This window comes from Phocoena phocoena, chromosome 11, assembly GCF_963924675.1.
Source record: "Phocoena phocoena chromosome 11, mPhoPho1.1, whole genome shotgun sequence".
NCBI classification, from domain to species: domain Eukaryota; kingdom Metazoa; phylum Chordata; class Mammalia; order Artiodactyla; family Phocoenidae; genus Phocoena; species Phocoena phocoena.
This window is the reverse complement of record NC_089229.1, coordinates 6323261-6345451: the sequence shown is the minus strand read 5'-3', so window position 1 is coordinate 6345451 and position 22191 is coordinate 6323261. Positions and strand designations below refer to the sequence as shown.

The 22191-nt window shown below is 47.6% G+C and overlaps 1 protein-coding gene across 4 annotated transcripts in view; it reads right to left on the bottom strand.

Moving 5' to 3' along the window:
• Positions 1-11701, bottom strand: part of PACSIN2 (protein kinase C and casein kinase substrate in neurons 2) — a 41900-nt gene extending 30199 nt beyond the window's left edge. For 3 of the 4 annotated variants that reach the window (XM_065886770.1, XM_065886773.1, XM_065886774.1), the window contains exon 1: positions 11561-11620. In XM_065886770.1, the coding sequence (XP_065742842.1) occupies positions 11561-11620 (60 nt within the window). Of the gene's footprint in view, positions 1-11560 lie in introns of all 4 variants that reach the window. The other variant, XM_065886772.1, reaches the window with a different exon arrangement.
• Positions 11702-22191: the final 10490 nt, after the last annotated feature.

The following is a 22191-nucleotide window of genomic DNA, read 5'->3' as shown; positions in this document are numbered from 1 at the left end:
ACGAGTCCCGTCCTACCTGCCCCAGTTTCAGCTCTCTGCTAAGGCTAGGCTGGTCTTCCCCACAGAGGCTACCCTGATACCACCTGCCATCCCTGCCGGACTACCAAGAGGGCGGGCCTGGATCGCCTGCGCTAGCAGACAGGCGACACCAATTCCCCACCATAGGGTCCTGCTGGCTGGTCCACCTGGGGGCCACGAGGGCCCTTCCAAACACTGTCCCCATGCCCCACAGTCGTAGCTTGTTCCACATGGGTCACAAGTGTGCATGTTAGCCTCCCTGCCCCAGCTGGACTGCAAACCTCTTGGTAACAGGTGCTGCACACAGAGTTTTTCCATCAGTGGCAGCATCATAATAGAGCACACCTACCCTTTGCCAGGCAGAGTGCTCACAGCTCTACACGCAGCCTCATTTAATCCTGTGATGATCCCAGGCAGGCGGATTTTACAGAATAGGAAACAGGTTTGAAGAGGCAAAGTCACCCATAATCATGCAGCCAAAAGGAGGCAGACCCCACCTTCTAGAACCTTCCTCAGGCTGAGAATAGAGAGCATGTAGAATGAAGACTTAATGGGTCCATATCAGGTGATGTGTATGTTTCCAACCAGCCCTGCAGGTTCCAGGAAAGGCCACAGAGTTCAAGACTGTGACACAGTATATGAACCCCACTCCTGAATCCCCCTGATTCCTCTTGGTGCCGGTGAGGCTCATGCCAGGACCCCCAAACCTGTAAACTACTAAGACCGCTTGACAAACATGACCTTGATTTTACTCTCAGAATGCTCATGCTCTTTAACCTGTGACTCTGAAGTCCCAAGCACCAGAGCTGCTCCCTCTACACCCTGGAGAGGCAGGTCCAAGAGTGAGCCAGCTGTGCCAAGCTGACTGGACAAGAAAGAAAAGCCACTGGTGGTGCCTCTCCAGGCATGTGCACACAGTCAGAGACCAACATTCTGTCCAAAGCTGCTACAGTATGCCCAGAGGCTCCAGGAGCTTCTCAATCAGCCTGAAAGATAAGGATGAAAGACAAGCCTGAAGAGGTGGCCATCAGCCCCTGGCCCTCTCTGATGAGGCCACCTTCCCTCTACCCCTGCTCACGAGGGGAGCAGCAAAGAGCTGGTCCTGCCCTGAAAGAAATGACCAGGTCTCTCTGCCTGCGTTTCTATCCCTTCAGTTGTACGGTGGATTCTGTGAGGATGTATGCACTGGTAAGTTCACAGCATAGGGTGGGTTTCTTCCCAGTCAGATGTGCTCTTAGCCTGGGGCAGCCATCACTTGACAAGACCTGCCATTTCCTTTTTTTTGTGGTACGTGGGCCTCTCACTGTTGTGGCGGAGCACAGGCTCCAGACACGCAGGCTCAGCGGCCATGGCTCACAGGCCCAGCCGCTCCACGGCATGTGGGATCTTCCCGGACCGGGGCACGAACCCGTGTCCCCTGCGTCGGCAGGCGGACTCTCAACCACTGCACCACCGGGGAAGCCCCAAGACCTGCCATTTCTTCATCTTGTCCCTCCAGACACAAAATGAAGAGAGGGGACAGGATTAGGTGACCTCCAAGGGACCTTCACAATTCCAGGTATCTGGCTGGCTACATGGCTGGCGACCTCCCGAAGCACTCCCAACTCTCAGTTTTTGAGGGTCTGGCAACACCCTCTTGCCACTCACAAATACGGGGTGAACACCTACTGCGTGCCAAGGACTATGAAAGGGACTAGGGATGCAATGGTGAACAAACTGTCACCATCCCTACCTTTGTGGGACTTCGGTCAAGTAACAGTTACAGACGGTGGCAATTCCTGGAAGGAACACTCCAGGAGATTGGGACTGCCTGGAGGAAACAATGTTTGAGGTAAGAGCCAAGGGACCTCTGGGGCAAGGCCACTTTCTGAAGGCTTGAGGCAGCATGTTGAGGCCCACAGAGCATGAGCTATACGCGACGCCACCCCCTCCATGAAGGTACCCCCTCCCCAGCAGCTCATCCCTCCCTGTTACTTTTGCCGCGATGTCTGCTGTCACATGCAAAATGTGGTAACATACGGGTTTTGAGGGCAAGGACTGTGCCTTTATTCTTCTCTATCCACCATGCCAGGCACACAGAGGGCACCCTGTAATATCTTCTCAATGCCCAAATGATGCTGGGAGCAGAGATTCCGTTCCATGTAGACAGGAGGGGACTGAGAAGTTGCTGAGTGCCCAGCTAGAGGCACAGGCAATGAAGTAAGTCATGATCCTTTATTTATTGAGTTCTTAATCCAATGAGTCCCTTGAGCTCTCCCCACAAAAGCTAAAAAGGATCACCTCTCAGCACATCATCAGATATTAACTCCACAGATGACAAGTGAGCAACTAACACTTGCCAAGCACAAACCAGCAGGAGAGCCTCGCAGTTCCTTCATTGCACTTGCACAGCTTTCAGTGAAATTCCAGTTCCCAGTCAGTTTATCTCCACGTCCCGCCATGTCCAGGGAGGCCGAGACGGCTCCAAAACTGGGCCTTTCAGTGCCACTACTTCCCCACCCGCATTCCCTGTGGAGTGCACAGCAGAGGCCATATCCGTACACACCAGCAGGGCCTCCCGTCTCAGGCACCCTTCTTCAATCCATCCCAACCCCTACTCTGAATCTCCCTTTCCAAAAAAGGGGTCACAATCGATCTTAAGGTTGTAAAATCTGTGATGTGCTTGAAAGGACCAAGGAGTAAGGCGTATCCTTGGGGAACCATGAACTCGTTGCCTTGCTCTCAAACTGTACTCTGGCAGTCCTCGTTTCTACAGGATTCCACTTCCAGTTCTCCAACCTACCTTCCAGCTCACCCACCATCTGGGCCCCCAATTTGTCCTGCACTGGAACAGAAGGTCTAGGATCTCCTCACCTGGGGGCTCCCCTGAACCTGACCTCACCGGGCTCCCCATACTGGAAGCAGGGTAATGCAGTTTACCTGGCAGGGCCCCAAGAGCGTTAGACATCAAGGCTCCTTGCTGGCCTGCTGCTGCTGCTGTTTACGTACAGCCTCAGTTTCCAGCCACCTTGAGCCTGACCTGTGTGCTGACCCAAACTAGTCCTGTCACTGCCTTGGGCCTCACTCAGTCCCAACTCCTGGTTTTCAGATCTCACCCCCAACACTTACCAGCCCTATCCCCTGTTCCTGGAATTTGTATTCATCAAGTAGGAGGGTGAAGAAATTGTGGCTCATCACCCTTGCTGTTTGAGAGTTTTAAAGCACAAATCCCAAACTTCAACAATGTTAAAAATAACTGCATTATCAATCTTTAATCTAAATGTTCAAAATGACAAGCTGAAAAATGGATGAAATGGAAAGTGAGAAACTCCAGTTCTCAGATCTAACTCAAATCAAAACAGATAATAACATACAGAGGAAGGATGTGTTTAAACAAAGTTATTTTAGACCTGAACTCCTCCTCAAGACTGGTCAGCCAGGCTCACCGTGCTCTGGCCTCCTGGCACACGTTGCTCAGATGTCAGGATAAAGGCCCAGCGATGCCCGGGGACTTGTTCCTGAGCACAGCACATGCCCCACCTGTGAGCCACCACCCCGAAGACCCTGCCCTGGAGCGCCCAGTCTCCCCGGCATGAGTGGACGTGCACACACTCATGCCTCAGCCAGGCGTCCGGGAAGCAGCCTGAGCATACGGCTGCCTGGTGACCAGGTCGCTGCCCCCTTATTCCCCCTCATGCTCCAGTAGGTGCTGCATGAGTGGCACCTCTTCGCTCTAAGGGCTGCCGCCAGCCCTGACGGTGAGATAAGTTCCGGCTCTGTTAAGTAAGGGCTCGCTGAAGACCAAGCCGCTTTTGGCAGAAACTCTAAGAGTGAAAGGAGGCAGGGATGGTTAGAGAGGTTTCTGAAATCGGTGAACCCCCCGGGGTAAAAAGCCAAAAGACCTAGTGTGGAAATCATCAGACTGGAAAAGTGGGAATAAATACCACTTCCTCCAGGGAGCACCCCGCTTCCACCATGTCCACCCCCTCCCCAGCTTGCTGCTTCCACAGCACCCCGTCCCTCCCCCAGCTCCCTGGTTGAACTTCCTGACTCCTGTTAAAAAAGAAAACCCTCCGCCCCAGGACACGAGCGCCTCCACCCCATCTCCATGCCTGGGTCCCTCAGCACCAGGCCCACCGTACACACCCACACATTGGTATAAAGGGGTCTCAGTGCAGCCAGGCCACCACAGGCTAACTGAGCGCCCAAGACTTCTCCAGTTCTAAAATCGTGCATTTCTATTTGTTACTGAGTGGAAACGGAAAACGTTTTCTCCTACAGGGCTTACAAAAGTTACTTTGATATCACTGAAATCAAGAGAGAAAATAAAAATCTATCTTCATAGAATAATCTTGACAGCAAAACATCTTGAGTGTTTGACTCTCTCAAGGCCAGAGCTGAGCAGCTCGCTAGCTGGCATCTAGAACAACGGCATTTAGGCAGGGGAGGGGCAAGCCTGCACGGACCAGGTGAAAGGCCACCTGATTCGCCCATCTTTGCCTGTCTCCACGGGTGCGACGCTCACACGTGAGGAGGTGACGCTTTGAGACCACTCGGGCTCGGAGCCATTCGGACCCTGGCGCTGCGGGTGTTATCTATAATTCTCACAACCATCCTGGGAAGTAGGAATTAGCAATGCCATGTTCGCGCCTAGGACAGTGAGCAGGTTACTTCTCTTCCCTGAGTCCTCAGGGTCACACGCTAAGAAACGCTGGCACCAGGCTTGAACCCAGACAGGACGCTACTTCCTCACACCGAAGCAGAGGCATTTAAGTACGTGGCAGTCACGGCAAAGGAATACCTCTCTACTATGAGGACCTCCCAGGAAGCTGAGAGCAGAGGCAGGAGAGCAGTTCTAGAGAGCAGGTGCTTGGGCCCAAATCCCAGCTCCACCCACTGCTGGCACCATCAAACCACCCAAGCCTCAGCTGCCCCACCTGTAAAGTGGAGCTCACAATCGCAGAGGCAGTCGAGAGGACTGAGAGCCCTCATGTAAAGCAGAGTAGGTGCCTGGCACAGAGCAAGTGTGCAATAAATGCTAGCCGCTATCACCGGTTTTCGTTGCTAAACTTCTTGTTGTGGGTTAACATTCCCACAGAGTACCCAGACCATAGCACAGAGCTTATGGGCACACAGCTCCATGACTTGGCAGCGCGTACACACCCATGCATGGGGTACAAGGGGCAGCGAAAGTCACTGCTCTCCTGGAGCCACCGCTGACACAGCACAGTCCACGCGCTCAGGAGGGAGGGCCCTCTTCCGCATCCTCACAGCATTTGCCAGATGTAAAAGGCACTTTTGTCTGTTTATTAATGCTGCACCTTCAAGGCCTAGAGTAGGACCTGGCACATGGTGGGTGCTCTGTAGGTGTTTACTGAAATAATGATTTCTGTTCAGTATTATGGCTATTTGCATACATATTTTAATTCCAAATATTTGTTTGTAAGCTTCTTATGAGCAGGGCATATCTTATTACCCAGCATCAAACCTTATCCTTCCTCTGATTCACTTGTACATTCAATCAACAATCATTTAGTGTGTCAAGCACTGTGCTAAGTATCAGATTCCCAGGGAAGACTCACGTCTTTGCCCCTAGGGAGTTCATAGCCTAGAGGGAGAAGCAAATGGTACAGCATGCTAGGCAGGCAGGAAGGCTGCCTAGGCCTGCCAGGGAGGACCAGGGAAGGTTGCCCGGAGGAGGGGCTCCCCGGGAAAGAAATGGAGGTCAGGCTGGAGAAAAGACCACCGCCCTCAGCCCCTACCCTCCCAGGCAGGGAGACAGCCCTTCGTGGATAGGAGCCCAGGGCAGAGCTCCTTAGGAAGGGCCAGGTGTCCAGCAGCTGCCAGCACATGCTCAAGTCTTAGGCATGCTAAAGAGTGCGGTTTTACTTGGAAGGTGATGCAGAAAAGTGAAGCTTCCTATCCGGGGCAGGGAGTTGCACAGGTTTGCTTTTCTGGATGGGCTACCCTGGTTGCAGGGTAGAGAACAGATGGAACATGGCACAGGGGAGGCTAGTGCCCTAATGCTTGGTCATGGTTCAACAAATACTAGTTTGCTTGAAAGAATGAATTAATGGTTCTATTTAGAAACTTTAGTGAAATAAAGGTAAGCCACCAGCCTGCTGGGAGCTATGTCCAAGTGCTGTGGAATAGTGATAAGGCTGACACACGCACAGCAAGGCTGCCATGCAGAGAAGTTCATCCAGATCTGTGTATGTGGGAGGTGGCTAGAGAACACATGGAATGGACAACTGCTGCTGAGAGGCAAGGTGGCAGTTACTTTCAAACACCTCGTGCTTCCACTCACGGCACCCACCCAACTGCCCATGACTGCCCGCCACTAAAAATGTTGGCTCTGGGGTCCCAAGACTGTGCACTCATTTTGGGACCCCAGGACTTAGCCCAGGGCCTGGATCGTGGCAGGTGCCAAATAAGGCTTTATGGAATCCATGAACAGGGGGCAGCAGCATCTTATAAATATGTTACCTACAAAATTGGTCTAAAAGGATGGGAAAAGTACACACCATTTTACATGGATGGCTTTCCAGACAAAATACTGATGCACATGGAGATGTTCTCATGTGATGTGCTGTGTCCACAGTGCTCGAGTCTGAGAGGACTCTGCAGGGAGAGCCTTCTCTGAAGGAGACGGCAAATACTAGTCACGTGCCAACTCTTTAGGGCTAACATTCCCAGAACATTTTACAGCAAGATATTTATGTCCTCTTCATCTCCAAAATATCCTTCTCCTCAAAGGCTCCTTGTGCCCACAGAGAGTGCAGTACAGGCCAGCCTCAGCCTGGCTTCAGCCGGGGAGATCTGAGCTCTAATTGCATGTACCACTGACAGCTGAACAGAGCTCCTGCCTCAGGGATGAGGCAGATGCAGGGCCCAGTTCCTGAAATCAGCAGTCGGCCCTCCCAGCCTGGCCTCAGGAGCCCTCAGAGATTCAGGCTGCAGCCCTCAGGCCTGCTGGGGCCAAACCCACTGTCGTGTTCCCAGAGCCTATGAAGGGCAGAGGGGGCCAGGCTTCCTAGGAAGCACTGGTAACACTTGAAAAGCACCATGGCCTGCAGCCTAGGCTCTCTCTGTACCCCAGCCCCCAGAGCCAAAGAGGAGACCCAGAAAGAGGGCCTGGAAGTGAAGGACGTGGGGGACACCTGCAGGCTCCCCGTGCAAGCCAGGACTTGCCAGAAGCGACCGAGCCACCCACGCTCCACTGGGGAGCCTGTGCGCAGGATGTGCCAGCCTCCAACTTCAGCCAATTGGTGGCTAAAGGAGTCATCCTCTTGGGGAACCACCTCCACTAGGCCTCAACCTACCTAATCCCACATGACTTCTCACCTCCAAAACAGACCCTTGGCTCCAAAGAGGTCAAGATCCTCAGCCCTCTGCAAGGCCATGCTCATTCCAACCTCCAGATATTGATCTGGCCTAGAATGCTGCCCCTGCTCCCAACTCACAGCCCAGCCCCACCCACCCCACGTATCTTCTCTGGTGATGCCAGCAGCAGACCCCTCTCCTTTGAACGCCATGACACTGAGAAGCAGAGCTGTGGCTTGGCCTCATTGCCCTCACTCTCCATGGAGGCCACCATCCTTTCTCCTCCCAATACCTTCACTGTGGGAATCAGATATCCACCCCTCTTCTCTTCTGAATCGTTTACTACGGTGTTGGGGATACAGAAAGTGTCCCCTCCAAATGCCCACTAAATACTTCTGGCTGATATTATGTCCCTGTGGGTAATCTCTCCTCCCAAGATCACTACTTGTTCACTCATTCATCTAGCAAACATCTGAGTGCTTAGTAAGTACTGATCCTGCCTATCTTCCATGCTACCTTTCCTGCCCCCGACCCTAGGGGGAGCCCTACCTCCCCCTTGCACCCCAGCAAATTCTACAGCACCTCAAACAATGATCTGTCTCCTCCCTCTGGGAGCTTACCTCCAAATGTCACAGCCAAAGGCTCCTGGAGGGCAGGGCCATGTCCCTCCTGTGCAGGCACACAGCCAGCACGCAGAAGATGGTTCTGGAATGACCCACTTCAGTTAGCACCTTTTGGTGGGAAGGAGTAAAATTAAGCACAAAAGACTTTTCCACCTCGAGACCGCAAGGCTTTCTTTAGATTGTACAGCTCTGTGGGTCACACCAGTGAGAAGCGGCCTTCCATGGGAAAGAGGGAACTTGCTGGCAGCTTGGAGATGTGCACCTGGCAACGTGCGCCTAAGTCGCTCAGAGACGAGCAGGGCCGGTTCAGCCTGAGCAATCCAGAGCACACCCATCAGAGGAGGAGGGCGGCACTGCTGATTTATATGAGATGAAGAGTAATTTCAGGGACAGCATCACAAGATGAGCAGAGCCTGAAGGATCCTTAGGATTCTTCATACAAGAGATGTTCTTGTCTACTGACATCGCAGTTAAGAATTTAACAGGGTGCCTAAGGGTTTACATCAATAACAGGACTTGTTCAAGCTACTTGACTTAATATATGCTGACAATACACACTGGCAACTTTCACCTACCTTTTTCTTTTTTTTTTTTTTGCGGTACACGGGCCTCTCACTGTCATGGCCCCTCCCGCTGCGGAGTACAGGCTCCGGACGCGCAGGCTCAGCAGCCATGGCTCACGGGCCCAGCCGCTCCGCGGCATGTGGGATCCTACCGGACCAGGGCACAAACCCGCGTCCCCTGCGTCGGCAGGCGGACTCTCAACCACTGCGCCACCAGGGAAGCCCTCCATTTTTCTTTTGTAACCAGCAGCTGAAGACTTCTGTAATAGCACTATATTTAGCTACTTAATTTTTCCACAGCAGCTTCTGGCATCTGGGTAATTACGGCAATGCTGACCAACACACCCCAGAGGAACAGATTATATGTTGTGTGTGTGCTGATGGCCCCCTATCCCCCAGAGCAGAGGGACAGAGCTCCCAGCCAGCACCTGTCTTGAGGCCCGACACCACTTTACATGCATTTGTTCCCTTAACTCTCACCATCCTAGGATGTGGGTACTGTTAGTATCCCCATTTTACAGATTGGGAAAGTGAGAAAAAGAAAAATTAGTAACTTGCCTAAAGCCACACACACACAGTTAAGTGACAAGGCAGGGAGTCAAACCCAGGCCACTAGCTCCAAAGCCTGTGTCTGAACCTGTCCTGTTGCCTCTCCTGGTCTATCCCTCACAAGGCCATTCGTGTGCTCTAGTCTCTCCATACTACCACCTCGCTCAAGGCAGGCGCTGATGGCAATGTCACAACAGTTACCAAACAGAAAGTTTCCCCATGACTGTAAAGGATTCTGTCTATAGTTTCAGATCAGTGTTGAGAAGAACAGGAACCTGCATTTCTAAAGGCCAGCTTCACAGGAGCTCACAAGAAGTCTCTGCAGCCAGTGCCAGCTCCCCAAGTGCTTCTGCAATGCTGGCGAGGCCACAGCCCCCCCAGAGGACAGCAGGTGGAGCTTGCCTGCCTGTGAACCCAGGACTGCATATGGGACCAGAGGGGCAGTCCTGAATCCCAGCAATGTCCCAGAGACACCTCCACACTGCACCTTGGAACTGCCTGTTCCGATTCATTTTTATCTAGTTTTACCACCGACCTTCCTGCATGCTGTGAGAATGCACCTGACTATGCCAGGGAGCTGCTGCTGCTGAGCGGCTGGGATGCACCCGTGACACCGTTGCTGCCCCGTCACTCTTGCTGCCTTTGGTGAAATGTTTCCCGGGCCACATGTGCCTCTCTGGCTACTGAAATTTGAGCTTCAGCCTGGACACCCACCAGGAAGGCTGCTACCAGCCAAGGGGTGGGGACTCAGGCTGTCACATTTCCCACTGGAACTCACAGGGCCTAGCGCACAGGAGGTGCTCAATAAACATACACTTTTAATAAAACGAAGTATTCAGCTAAAAGTCAATAATGACATTTCCCCCAATACCCAAAGAAGAAAAGTGTTGAGAGAATTTTGAGTCCATCTTTTTTTTTTTTTTTTTTTTTTTTGCAGTACGTGGGCCTCTCACTGTTGGCTTGTTGTGGAGCACAGGCTCCGGACTCACAGGCTCAGCGGCCATGGCTCACGGGCCCAGCCGCTCCACGGCACGTGGGATCTTCCCAGACCGGGGCACGAACCCGTGTCCGCTGCATTGGCAGGCGGACTCCCAACCACTGTGCCACCAGGGAAGCCCTTGAGTCCATCTTTTTAAAACTTGGGCTCCTGTGATCACTTGTCTCTGTTAGACTATAATATCAAATGGAGGGCTTCCCTGGTGGCGCAGTGGTTAAGAATCCGCCTGCCAATGCAGGGGACATGGGTTTGAGCCCTGGTCCAGGAAGATCTCACATGCCGCAGAGCAATTAAGCCCACGCGCCACAGCTACTGAGCCTGTGCTCTAGAGCCTGTGAGCCACAACTACTGAAGCTTGTGCACCTAGAGCCCGTGCTCCGCAACAAGAGAAGCCACCACAATGAGAAGCCCGCGCATCGCAACGAAGAGTAGCCCCTGCTCACCGCAACTAGAGAACGCCCGTGCGCACCGATGAAGACCAAAAGCAGCCAAAAATAAATAAAATAAATTTATAATATCAGATGGTATTTGATGTCAGACAAAATTATACACCTAATTAATCTAAGCTCATAGAACTAATGTGTTTTAGTTTCCAGCAAACCCCAGGGCCTCACCCTCATCTCTTGCAGCACTTGAGCTTTTTGTATCAGGAAAGCACCCACATGGCGATGATGTTTCTATTCTTATTTCATCCTGGCAACCTCCCTCGAAGACCAGTATCATTTTCCCTCTTAGAGATGAAAACCCTGAAGCTCAGATTAGTCAAGCAACTTGCCCAAGGTCACACAGACAGCTAGTAATGGCACAGCTGGGATCAGAACCCAGATCTTTCCAACTACAGAGCCAGTGCTCTTTCCACTAAGCCCACAGCTGCGGGGAAGGTTCCGGGGGTGTTGCCATATGAACAAAATTTTATCAAACATGGACTTTGCTTTAACCAGCAGGCAGGAAGTAAGTGGGGTTCAGGAAGAGTAACCTCCAAAAAAAAAAAACCATACACACCACAAAATAATCTGATTAGGAAAGGAATTCCTCATGGGCACAGACTAACAAGAAGGTGCTCCAGCAAGCTCAAGGGTAGTGTGTTCAGCCTTCTGGCCACCTGCCTGTACTGTCCAACATGATGTCACATCACCGCCGTCCATTTTTCCATACAAAATTCAAAAGTAATGCCTATTCTCAGGCCAAGCCCGGTAATTAGTGTACGTCACACCAAGTCATATCAAGGCTAAACGTGGAAAGGAAGCTCTGAGAATGGACAAATTGACAAGACCTTAATTAACACCTCTAACCTCTCTCATTAATCCAACTCTCCTAACAAGGTAAGTCTACCACCTTCACTGAGAGCTAAGCCATACCTGCTGCCACCTAGATCTGACCACAAATGCCTGGCTGGTTTTGGGGTATGTTCATCTCATCCCCCAAATCCCAGCCACAAAAGAGGGAGGAGGTGTCAGACACAATTGGCTTGGTCTCTGTATTCATCCAGAAGAAATCATGGGCATTACCTCCCAGAAGCTGTCGCTGGACACTTCGACTCCAACGGAATCATCATAAGTGACAGACATCTCTTCAAAGGGTGAGGGAGCAGCAGGGAATGCTTAAATTCAGAGGGCAGCTTCAGATGCTCAAAATCCGTAGACAAACCTATAAAAGAAAAACATATCATTGTGGTTTTAAATTCCCAAGGTAAAAAAGCAAGCCACCTCCATTTCACAACTTCCATTTCCATTACTGCCTTCAGTACAGAGCAGTCTAAAATGTCTCCTTTTGGTGGGAGAAAGTCAATAAACTCTAAACTTGGCACTGACATACATGTGTGTGTTATAAACGTGTGTGTATATTTCACAGTAACAAGTAAACCTTTCAACATCTTAACTGAGGAGCTCAAAGAGCTTTCTGCAAACAGTCCCTATGCTTAAATCAACAGACTGATAACCTTAATTGGCCTCATCTCTTGGAGAAGGGGACAGAGAACATGTGAGGAGAACACGCCAAAGCAGAGTCCCTGCATCTCGGGGCTCACTCTGTTCCAGCCTGTCCTACCCATCCGACAGGACTAGGACCTGGGGTAAAATGTGAGTGGAAATAACCCACCTTCGACACCTGACTCCACTCTCCACAGAGTTTCCACCAGGCTTTGCTTGTGTTGGGCGCTGTCTCCCCCTTTCCATGACTGGCTCATTTCAGCCACTGATGCCCCAATTCAGACCAGTTTATTCTGACACAGTCTGTGTGAGGGTCAGTTAGAAAGAGTAAAGTTCTAAATCCGAGCAAGGGTAACAGGGTGATTATTTCCCTTGCCAGAGGGAAGAAGTTGAAGGACCCCCCGCTATATTCACAAGCACAAATCACGTTGATGGAATGACCCGTTCCATAACCAGATGAGATTCCCTGACTTCTTGGTGAAAAAGTGATTCCACCCTCCCTTATATATCACCCTGCATTCAGACCACACAGCCAGAGATCTGAAACTTTCCTAATTGCCGCAGTCAGGAGTCCAAAGCCTCAGCTTAGCCAGAGGAGGGAGAAGGTAGGGCAGGGTAGGCAGAGTGATCTACATTGTTACACTCACAAGGTGCAAGACTTTGCTTTGCTCTAGGTACTTTCCCACATGTTATCCTACTTAATCTTCGTGATTCCCTGTGAGACAGTCTAGAAGCAGAGTAAGGAATATCAGCTGCCTGGGCTCTAATCCCAGACCCATTACTCACTAGCTGGGCAACAGTGGGCAAGGTACCTAAGCTCTCTGTGCCTCAGTGGCCTTATCTGTAAAAGAGAGACAATACTGCAAGGAATTACTGTGAGGGTAAAAATGCAGCAGGACATACAGGGGTGAACAGTACGTGGTCTCCAGTAAGTGCTATGTAGTAAATGATAATGTAATTATTATTAGATAGTAATTATTATCACTATCATTACTTTTATCTCTACTTTACAGCTCAGAAAACTGATGCTAAGGGAGGCTAAGTAACTTGTCCACGGTCACCCAAGCAACGAATGGTGGAGACCAGCAGGACACCAACTATGCCTGTTTGTTAAGGTGATGTTCTATCATACCAAGATGTTTTCTAAAAATGATCTCAAATTTAAATAAATCAGGTATCTTATAACCTAAGATCTAATTGCTAATTAAAAGGTTTAATCTGATGTATTTCACAGCTTCCAAACTTGAATACAGCTCTGTACGGACAATAAATTTGAAGTAAAGAGCAAATTATGGTACCTCGAAGCCAAATACTCCAAATGCACGCACTCTGTAACCAGGCAGAGTCGCATGGGTGCCACACACGCACTCTTGCAGACAGCATGCTGGTAGGATCTCTGCTCCATAATCACAGAGGCAGCGTGTCCTTTTCATCCCTGGGATATAAATAAAGGCCGGACAGGCTTCTCTGGCCTGGGCCCTGGTGCTACATTTCACAGCATTCCCTTCCTGTGGAATCCGATGCTCTTAGCCAGGGCCCTCCTAGAAGCACCCCAGTCCATGATTGCAGCAGCAGAAAGTTTTCTACCCAGAGCAGCTGGTCTCTGCTCCAGGCTCCTCAGGGAATATCTGGGCTTTCGGCTCAGGCTAGTCTCAAAGTGGCCAAATCAAGCCACTGGCTGGGCTGCCTGGCCAGCTCCGGGGAGCAGCTGCAGGGGACAGGTGCAGGGAGATCGGGGGCCTGCTCTGGGCAGAGAAGCAGCTTGACACCTGAAAAGCTCATTTTCAGGAATTCATTTTCTGCCTGGATTCAGCCCTGGTTTAGACACTAACAGAAGATGAGTTCTGCACAAGATTTATTAAGAGCCTACTAAGTGCCAGGAGCCAAGAAGAGATTGCCACCAGGCTAAGCACGAAAAGACACAGACTTCTAGGAGCAAGAAACTGAATCACCGGGTACAGATGCCCTGCCCAGTAACAAAACCAAGAAACACCAGACCTGCAGAGGGCACTGGAGATGAGGCATGTGTATACCTGACCTGTGGAAACAGGGAAAGTCCATCTTTCTTTGCCCAAGTCACAGAGTGGCAACTTGGTAATTTTCCCTGTCAGTCCAGGGACCTGTTTCTCACCAAAGCACTGTGCTCAGCGACTGCGACATTCCCAAGATCAAGGCCAAGCTGACCCCATCAGCACCCCACGTAGCCACAGCCCAACGTGCAATGACTGCAGTCAGCTCACCTATCTGTGTGTGTGTTGTTTAGAGTTGCTTCTAATGCAGAACCAGCTCCCCTGCACAGATTCTCAGCTCTTGTTGCCCATCTCCCCACTTACACATTCTCCAAGCTTATATATGGATGTCATTAAGTAAATGCCATAATCTAAGTAAAACAAAATCAGGAAGGCCAATCTCTTTCTGTAAAACTGTGCAAGGCCTTCCATTTATATTAATAACTGACTTTTGGAAGCTCCGTGCCACCACTTCACTTCTGACTTGTAATAATTCAGAATTCATGACACTTTCCTTCTGAAGCCTCAAAGCAGATCTGTTCAGTCTCCTCTAAGAGGTCAGAAGTCAGCAAAGACATTCAAAGTCCTAGAGAGGAAACCGAGGCAAGGCATAAAAAAAACCCAAGTAGACAAAGAAAGTAAGAGGAAGAACTGAAGATCTCCTGCCCAAAGAGTTAGTGAGATAATGTAGATGAAAGCCTAGGATGGTGGCAATCAGGAAAGCTCAGATTCATGAGCTCTACCACTGATGAGCTAGGTGACCATGGGAAAGCCATTCTGTTCTCTGAGCCCCAGCTTCCTGAGCTGTGTTCTACCAGGTTTGAGTGAGGGTTAGACGAAATGGTGCATGAAGGCCCCAGGATCCCAGGTTGCAGCCCATGGCAGGGCCTCCCTCAGTGGGAGCCTCGTCCTAGGCCAACACCCTTGGCTGCAAGTGTCCTCACTCTTCCCTTCGGTTCCACATGACAGCCGTAAGGCAGACAGGAAAAAAAAGAGGGGCCTGGGGGACCAGGGTCTGTACCACAGAGGAAAACCCAACTGGTATTAAAGCACCAGTTGACCTGAAAACTCATCGCTGACATTCACAGAGCCACACCAACTGCTGTGGGGCTTGAGGTCAGGCCGCCGCGGTCACCCAAGCGGAATTCTCAACCAGCATCTCCCAAGGTCCCCCTTTCCTGCCCTGCAGTAGGGGTCCTGCCCAACCGTCCACCCCTCCCAAAGCACCCTGTACCACCCTCAGTGATCCTGGTCTCTCCTCCCTCTCTGATAACCCCCTCTCCTTCTCCCCATCACTGGTACGCCCCATGGTCCATTCTTGAGGCTCTTCCTGTACCTCCCAGCAATGTTTCATCCCTTCCTATGACTTCAAATGTCACGAATATGTGCGAAGCAGTGGCACCTCTTCCAAGAGTCAGCCCCTCAAAATAAGAATGAGAATATTTTCCTCACAGGACTGAAGGAAGATTAGAGACAGGGAATCAAAGTCATGTGGCATACATCTGACATCCTAGAAGTGGTAGCCATTGCTCTTAAAATCACCAACCAGCAAACCACCAAAAGATAGTGAGAAATGCCAGTGACTGGGGCTGGATTTGCTTTTTGTTTTCCCATGATTGTTGCTACTGGGATAAGCACTTGTACGAGGCTTCCCCTACCACCCTGATACTATCACCAGCCCTCCTTCACTCAGCAATGGGGAGGCCAGTCATCACCTAATGCCTGGGAAGACATCCTCATGAGCCAGACACTGCACTAAGTGTCTTGCATGTGCTGGCAATCTGCAAGGGTGCTGGCCTAGGATGAGCTTCCATTGAGGGAGGCCCTGCCATGGGCTGTGACCTGGGGTCCTGGGGCCTTCATTTAATCCTAATGACAACCCTCTGAGGGAAGTGTTAGCAACATGCTCCTTGTTAAAGGGATACTGAGTCACAGAAAGGGTAAGGAGCTTGCCCAAGTGGTGGAGTTGAGATCTGAATAAAGGCGGGTTCACACCAGCCATACTCTTAACCACTGACAGTAACTACCTCAGTGCTGAGCTCAAATCTTCTAGAACATAAAATGTGAAAAACAAACACTTGCTGCTGTTTCTTTATGAGTTACTACTAAAGTCCAGTCCTCACCGACAGTCTGCTGATCTTAGCCTTCATGTGCATGTGAGTTGCAACACTGATTTTAATCTGATTTCCCTCACTAATGTCTTGCATAAATTGTATGCGTTGCCCTATGTCCTACCTTTTCATTGCTTAATGGTGTCATCTGTTGCATAAATATTCTTAATTTTAATATAGTCTAACATCAATATTTTCTATTATAGTTAGTGCTTTTTATGTCCTGTTTAAGAAGTCTTTTCTTAGGCTGAGGTCATAAAGATATTAATTATCTTTTAAATGGTTTTGTTTTGGTTGGTTTTTACTTTTCATACCCAGAAATTATTTTTGTATGTGATATGATATACAAGTTTCATTTTTTTCCATATGGATATCCAACTTTCCAGCATTATTTGTTAAAAAGAGCTTATTTACTTCCATATTCTGCAGTGCCACCATTGTCCACAGATGTGTGGATCTTTATGTAGGCTCCCTATTCTGTATTCTGTTTGTTCTTGTGACAATACCACATTGTCTTAATTACCACAATCTTATAAGAATTCTTGGTATCTAGCTGAAGAAGTCCTCCGACTTTATTCTTCAAGAGCAGCTTGGCTATGCTTGGATGTATGCATGTACGTATTTATTTAGCTACACTGGGTCTTAGTTGCGGCACGGGGGATCTTTTAGTTACAGCATGCGGGATCTTTAGTTGCAGCATGGGGGAATCTTGTAGTTGCAGCATGAGGTCTCTAGTTCCCTGACCAGGGATCGAACCCAGGCCCCCTGTGTTGGGAGCACAGAGTCTTAGCCACTGGACCACTAGGGAAGTCCCACGGCCCTCTGCATTTCCATATATGCCTTAAAATCTCCTTGTTCAGTTCCAACCAACCAACGAACCAACTAACTCTGCTGGGATTTTGATCAGGATCTCGTCGAATCCTCAGACCACTCTGAGTTAATGGACATCTTTACAATACTGAGTCTCCTAATCCATGGAATGCATTTCATTTATTCAGGCCTTCTTTAATTTCTCTCAATATTGATCTGTACTCTTTTTATAGAGTTCACGCACACCTTTTTGGTCAGTGTACTACTCAGCATTTAATATGACATTGATATTATAAATAGTATTTAAAATTTTTTTTCACTTTAACTGTTTATTGCTGACATATAAAGCAACTGATTTTTGTATACTTACCACGTATTCACCAACTTTACACTATTTATTTCCTTTTTTTGTACTTATTATTTCTAATTATCTATAAATTCATTTGGATGACCTATATACACATTCATATCATATTCAAATAATGACAGTTTTACTTCTTCCTTTGCAATTCTTAGGGCTTTTATTTCTTTTCCTTGCTTTTTTGCACCGGAGAGGACTTCCAATAAAATGTGGAGCTCCTTTCTGGTCTCAAAGATGAAGTATTCAACATTTCACCATTAAGTATAATGTTTGCTATAGGATTTTTAAAAAACTATCACTTTTCAGGTTAAGGAAGATTCCTTCTACTACAATTCTACTAAGAGCTTTTATCACATATGGATGTTTGTGTAAGATTGGCTTTATTTTTCCTTAAATGTTTGGCAGAATTTGTCAGTGAAATAATCTGGGCCTGGAGTTTTCTTTAAGCAGTCCTAATGACAGATTCTGGTTAAAAAGTAGAAGACTATTCACATATTTTCTATTTCTTTGTGATGATTTTGTAAAGTTGTGGTTTTCTAGAGAATCCAGTTCATTTTTTCAAATATATTAACAAAAAGCTGTTTATATTATCCTCTAATGATCATTTTAAAGACTGAAAGACCTGTAGTAATGTTCCCCTTTTCATTCTTTTTTTTTTCCCCCTTTTCATTCTTGACATTAGGTTTTTGTGCCTTTTCTCTTCATCAGTCTCATCAAAGGTTTATTGATTATTCTTTTTTTCAAAGAATCAACCTTTTTTTTTTTCCCGGCCACGCCGGGTGGCTTGGTGGGATCTTAGTTCCCTGATCAGGGATTGAACCCGGGCCCCTGGCAGTGAGAGGACCAAGTCGTAACCACTGGACTGCCAGGGAATTCCCCAAAGAATCAACTTTTAGCTTTCTTTCAGCTGTCTGTTGAATATTTGTCTTCTTTTTCCTTGATTTTTTCCCCTTTATTATTTCCTTTCTTCTACCATCTTTAGGTTCAAGTTGTTCTTTTCCTAACTTCTGGAAATTAAAGCTTAATTCACTATTTCCAGCCTTTCTTTTCTAATGTACGCATTTAAAGCTATAAATTTCCTTCTAAGCACAGTGTTTTTTTATTTGGTTTGGTTTTTTGTCTTTGTTTTTACTATTTATTTTTTAATTTAGGCTGCACCAGGTCTTAGTTGTGGCATGCATGCAGGATCTAGTTCCCCGACCAGGGATTGAACCCAGGCCCCCTGCACTGGGAGCACGGAGTCTTACCCACTGAACCACTAGGGAAGTCCCTAAGCACAGTTTTAGCTATATTCTACAATCTCATTTATTTTTTCATAAGAGTCCCATGAGGTAGGCATTTTTCTTTTCTTTTTTGCAGATGTGAAACTAAAGGTCAAGTAACTTTAAAAATATTTTTTATTGAAGTACAGTTGATTTGTAATGTTGTGCTAATTTCTACTATATAGCAAAGTAATTCAGTTATGCATATATATACATTCTTTTTTATATTTTTCCATTATGGTTTACCACAGGATATTGAATATAGTTCCCTGTGCTATACAGTAGGACCTTGTTGTTTATCCATTCTATATATAACAGTTTGCATGGGCTAATCCCAAACTCCTAATCCATCCCTCCTCCCCCTGGCAACCACAAGCCTGTTCTTTATGTTTGTGAGTCTGTTTCATAGATAGGTTCATTTGTGTCATATTTTATTTTTTTAAATTTATTTTTTACAATATTTTATTTATTGGGCTGTATTGGGTCTTAGTTGTGGCACGCGGGATCTTTCGTTGTGACGTGCAGGCTCTTCGTTGCAGCCCACGGGCTTCTCTCTAGTTATGGCACACAGGCTCCAGAGTGCACGGGCTCTGTAGTTTGCAGCACATGGGCTCTCTAGTTGAGGTGCGCAAGCTCAGTAGTTGTGGCACACGGGCTTAGTTGCCCGCAGCATGTGGGATCTTAGTTCCCCAATCAGGGATTGGAGGATTGAACCTGTGTCCCCTGCATTGGAAGGAGGATTCTTCACCACTGGACCACCAAGGAAGTCCCCCATTTGTGTCATATTTTAGATTTCACATATAAGTGATATCATATGGTATTTGTCTTTCTCTTCCTGACTTACTTCACTTAGTATGATAATCTCTAGGTCCATCCATGTTGCTGCAAGTGGCATTATTTCATTCTTTTTTATGGCTGAGTAATATTCCATTGAATATATATACCACATCTTCTTTATCCATTCATCTGTCAATGGACATGTAGGTTGCTTCCATGTCTTGGCTATTGTGAATAGTGCTACTATGAACTAAGGGGTACATGTATCTTTTGTTTTCTAAAAGTATTTATTTATTTTGGCTGCACTGGGTCTTAGTTGCGGCATGCAGGATCCTTTGTTGTGGCATACGGGATCTAGTTCCCCAATCAGGGAACGAACCCAGGCCCCCTGTATTGGGAGCATGGAGTCTTACCCACTGGACCACCAGGGAAGTCCCTGCATGTATCTTTTGAATTATAGTTTTGTCTGGATATATGTCTAGGAGTGGGATTGCTAGATCATATAGTAGTTCTGTTTTTAGTTTGTTTTTTGTGTGTTTTTTTTGCGGTACGTGGGCTTCTCACTGTTGTGGCCTCTCCCGTGGCGGAGCACAGGCTCCGGACACGCAGGCTCAGCGGCCATGGCTCACGGGCCCAGCCACTCCGCGGCACGTGGGATCTTCCCGGACCGGGGCACGAACCTGTGTCCCCTGCATGGACAGGCGGACTCTCAACCACTGCGCCATCAGGGAAGCCCTGTTTTTAGTTTTTTTGAGGAATCTCCATACAGTTTTCCATAGTGGCTGCACTAACTTACATTCCCATCAACAGTGTAGGAGGGTTCCCTTTTCTCCACACCCTCTCCAGCATTTGTTATTTGTAGACTTTTAAATGATGGTCATTCTGACTGGTACCTCATTGTAGTTTTGATTTGCATTTCTCTAATAATTAGCGACACTGAGCATCTTTCCATGTGCCTGTTGGCCATCTATATGCCTTCTTTGGAGAAATGTCTATGTAGATCTTCTGTGGATTTTTCTATTGGGTTGTTTTGTTTTTTGTTGTTGAGTTGTATGAACTGTTTGTATATTTTGGAAATTAAGCCCTTGCTGGATGCATCATTTGCAAATATTTTCTCCCAGTCTGTAGGTTGTCTTTTTGTTTTGTTTATGGTTTCCTTTGCTGTACAAAAGCTTGTAAGTGGGTTCCATCTTTTTTTTTTTTTTTTTTTTTGCTTTTGCTTTTATTTCTAATGCCTTGGGAGACTTAGAGGTCAAGTAACTTGCTTAAAATTATAAATGGTGACAAACTGTGAAATCAAGGTTCAAAACCAGGTTCTGTGCTTCTAAAATTCAAGTTCTTCCTATTATAGTACATTACATATAATTAGTAGTTTATAGGTATTATGAATAAAAATGCTATGAAAATATCAAGAAAGCAAAATCAGGTCTCTTCCTCCACAAGATGTGGGAAAAGCTAGAAAGGGATTTACAGGCAAATAGGCTCTGCTTAGGTACACAGGAGAAGAGCTTCCTATCTGTAAGCAGGGGAAGAGGGGAGGGGCAAGAGGGGTTGACAAGATGGGTTAAGAGAGGCCAAGAAAATCTCATCTGTCCCTGGAAATCCATGATTGGTGATTTTATAAAAGTAACAGAATCAGTTCTCAGCCTTCAGGGCTCACTCAAGAATTGTTCTCCATGATGAACAGTTAGATTCATTCTTTTATGGCCAGGATTTGACTAGCATCACGATCAACCACTATCCCTGGGTCCACATGACCTCTTGAGTCATACCAGCGATAGCCGAGCTCAGAGATGGTCAGGAGGGCACTGGAAGAAAAGAGCACAGAAAGCATCATGTGGCTTAATGACACACTGGTCTGGTGTCAACTTAAAACTGGAAAGAAGGGAAAACCTGTCATCATCAGCTGCTCTTGGGGAGCCTCATTCATGCATTCAATAAAGATCTAAATTTCAAGAACTGAACTAGTGCTGGGAATACAAACAGCTTGTAGGCTAGACCTCAATTTCTTTTAAGTAAAAATGAAAAACTAAACTAGACTAGAATAATGGGAAAATCAGGAGATACTCAAATGTTAAATTTGTCAAACACAAACAGAATACTCTTTGCCCTTTTAGTACTGTAATTAAAGTGAAATTGGTAGTAAATGCTTGATGACAATCTAAATAAAATCACAGGATATCTGCTCTACAAATTTATATAAGACAAGAAAAACTGTGATACTCAATGCTATGGGGTCTTAATGTACCAATCAACTTGCGACGTTTTTTCTTTTAATGTATTTGTAACGTACAAAAACAAAAATAACCCATGTTTTCCATAGAAAACTCAGAGAAGAGATTTTGGGAGAGAAAGGAAGAACAGGAAGAAAGATTATCCATAGTTCCATCACTCAAAGACAACACAATGCATGCTCTTCCCTCAAAGCTTATTTCCAGTCATCACTTAATTCCCTCCTTAAAGTGCAAAGTGGGGTGGGAATAGGGGTGGACATGTGTGAATAGGGGGCCTGAAGCTGCAGACAAATAAGTCTAAGGTAAGAGGAGAGGGCACAGGGCACAGCCTACACACAAAGAGAAAAATAAGATTTCTGAACAAAGCCCCTGAATGTCCAGCCACACACTGGTGCTCTGTTCTAGTGTGTGCAGGTTCACTTTAGTATGCCCCCCTCCTGCGGGGGGACCAGCTACAGACCAGGTCGCACCCCAGGAACACGCTCAATCCCACAGTGAAACCAAAGCCGCCAAGGAAGGAACTAGAAGAGCTGCCTAATGGCACCACTTAGGTGTTCAGTAACTATCTAATGACTGAAAGACGGCCCCAAAGAAGGCTCCCTGGGCTGAAGTCAGCCATGTCTGTGTCAAGTAAAGCAAGCCTGCTT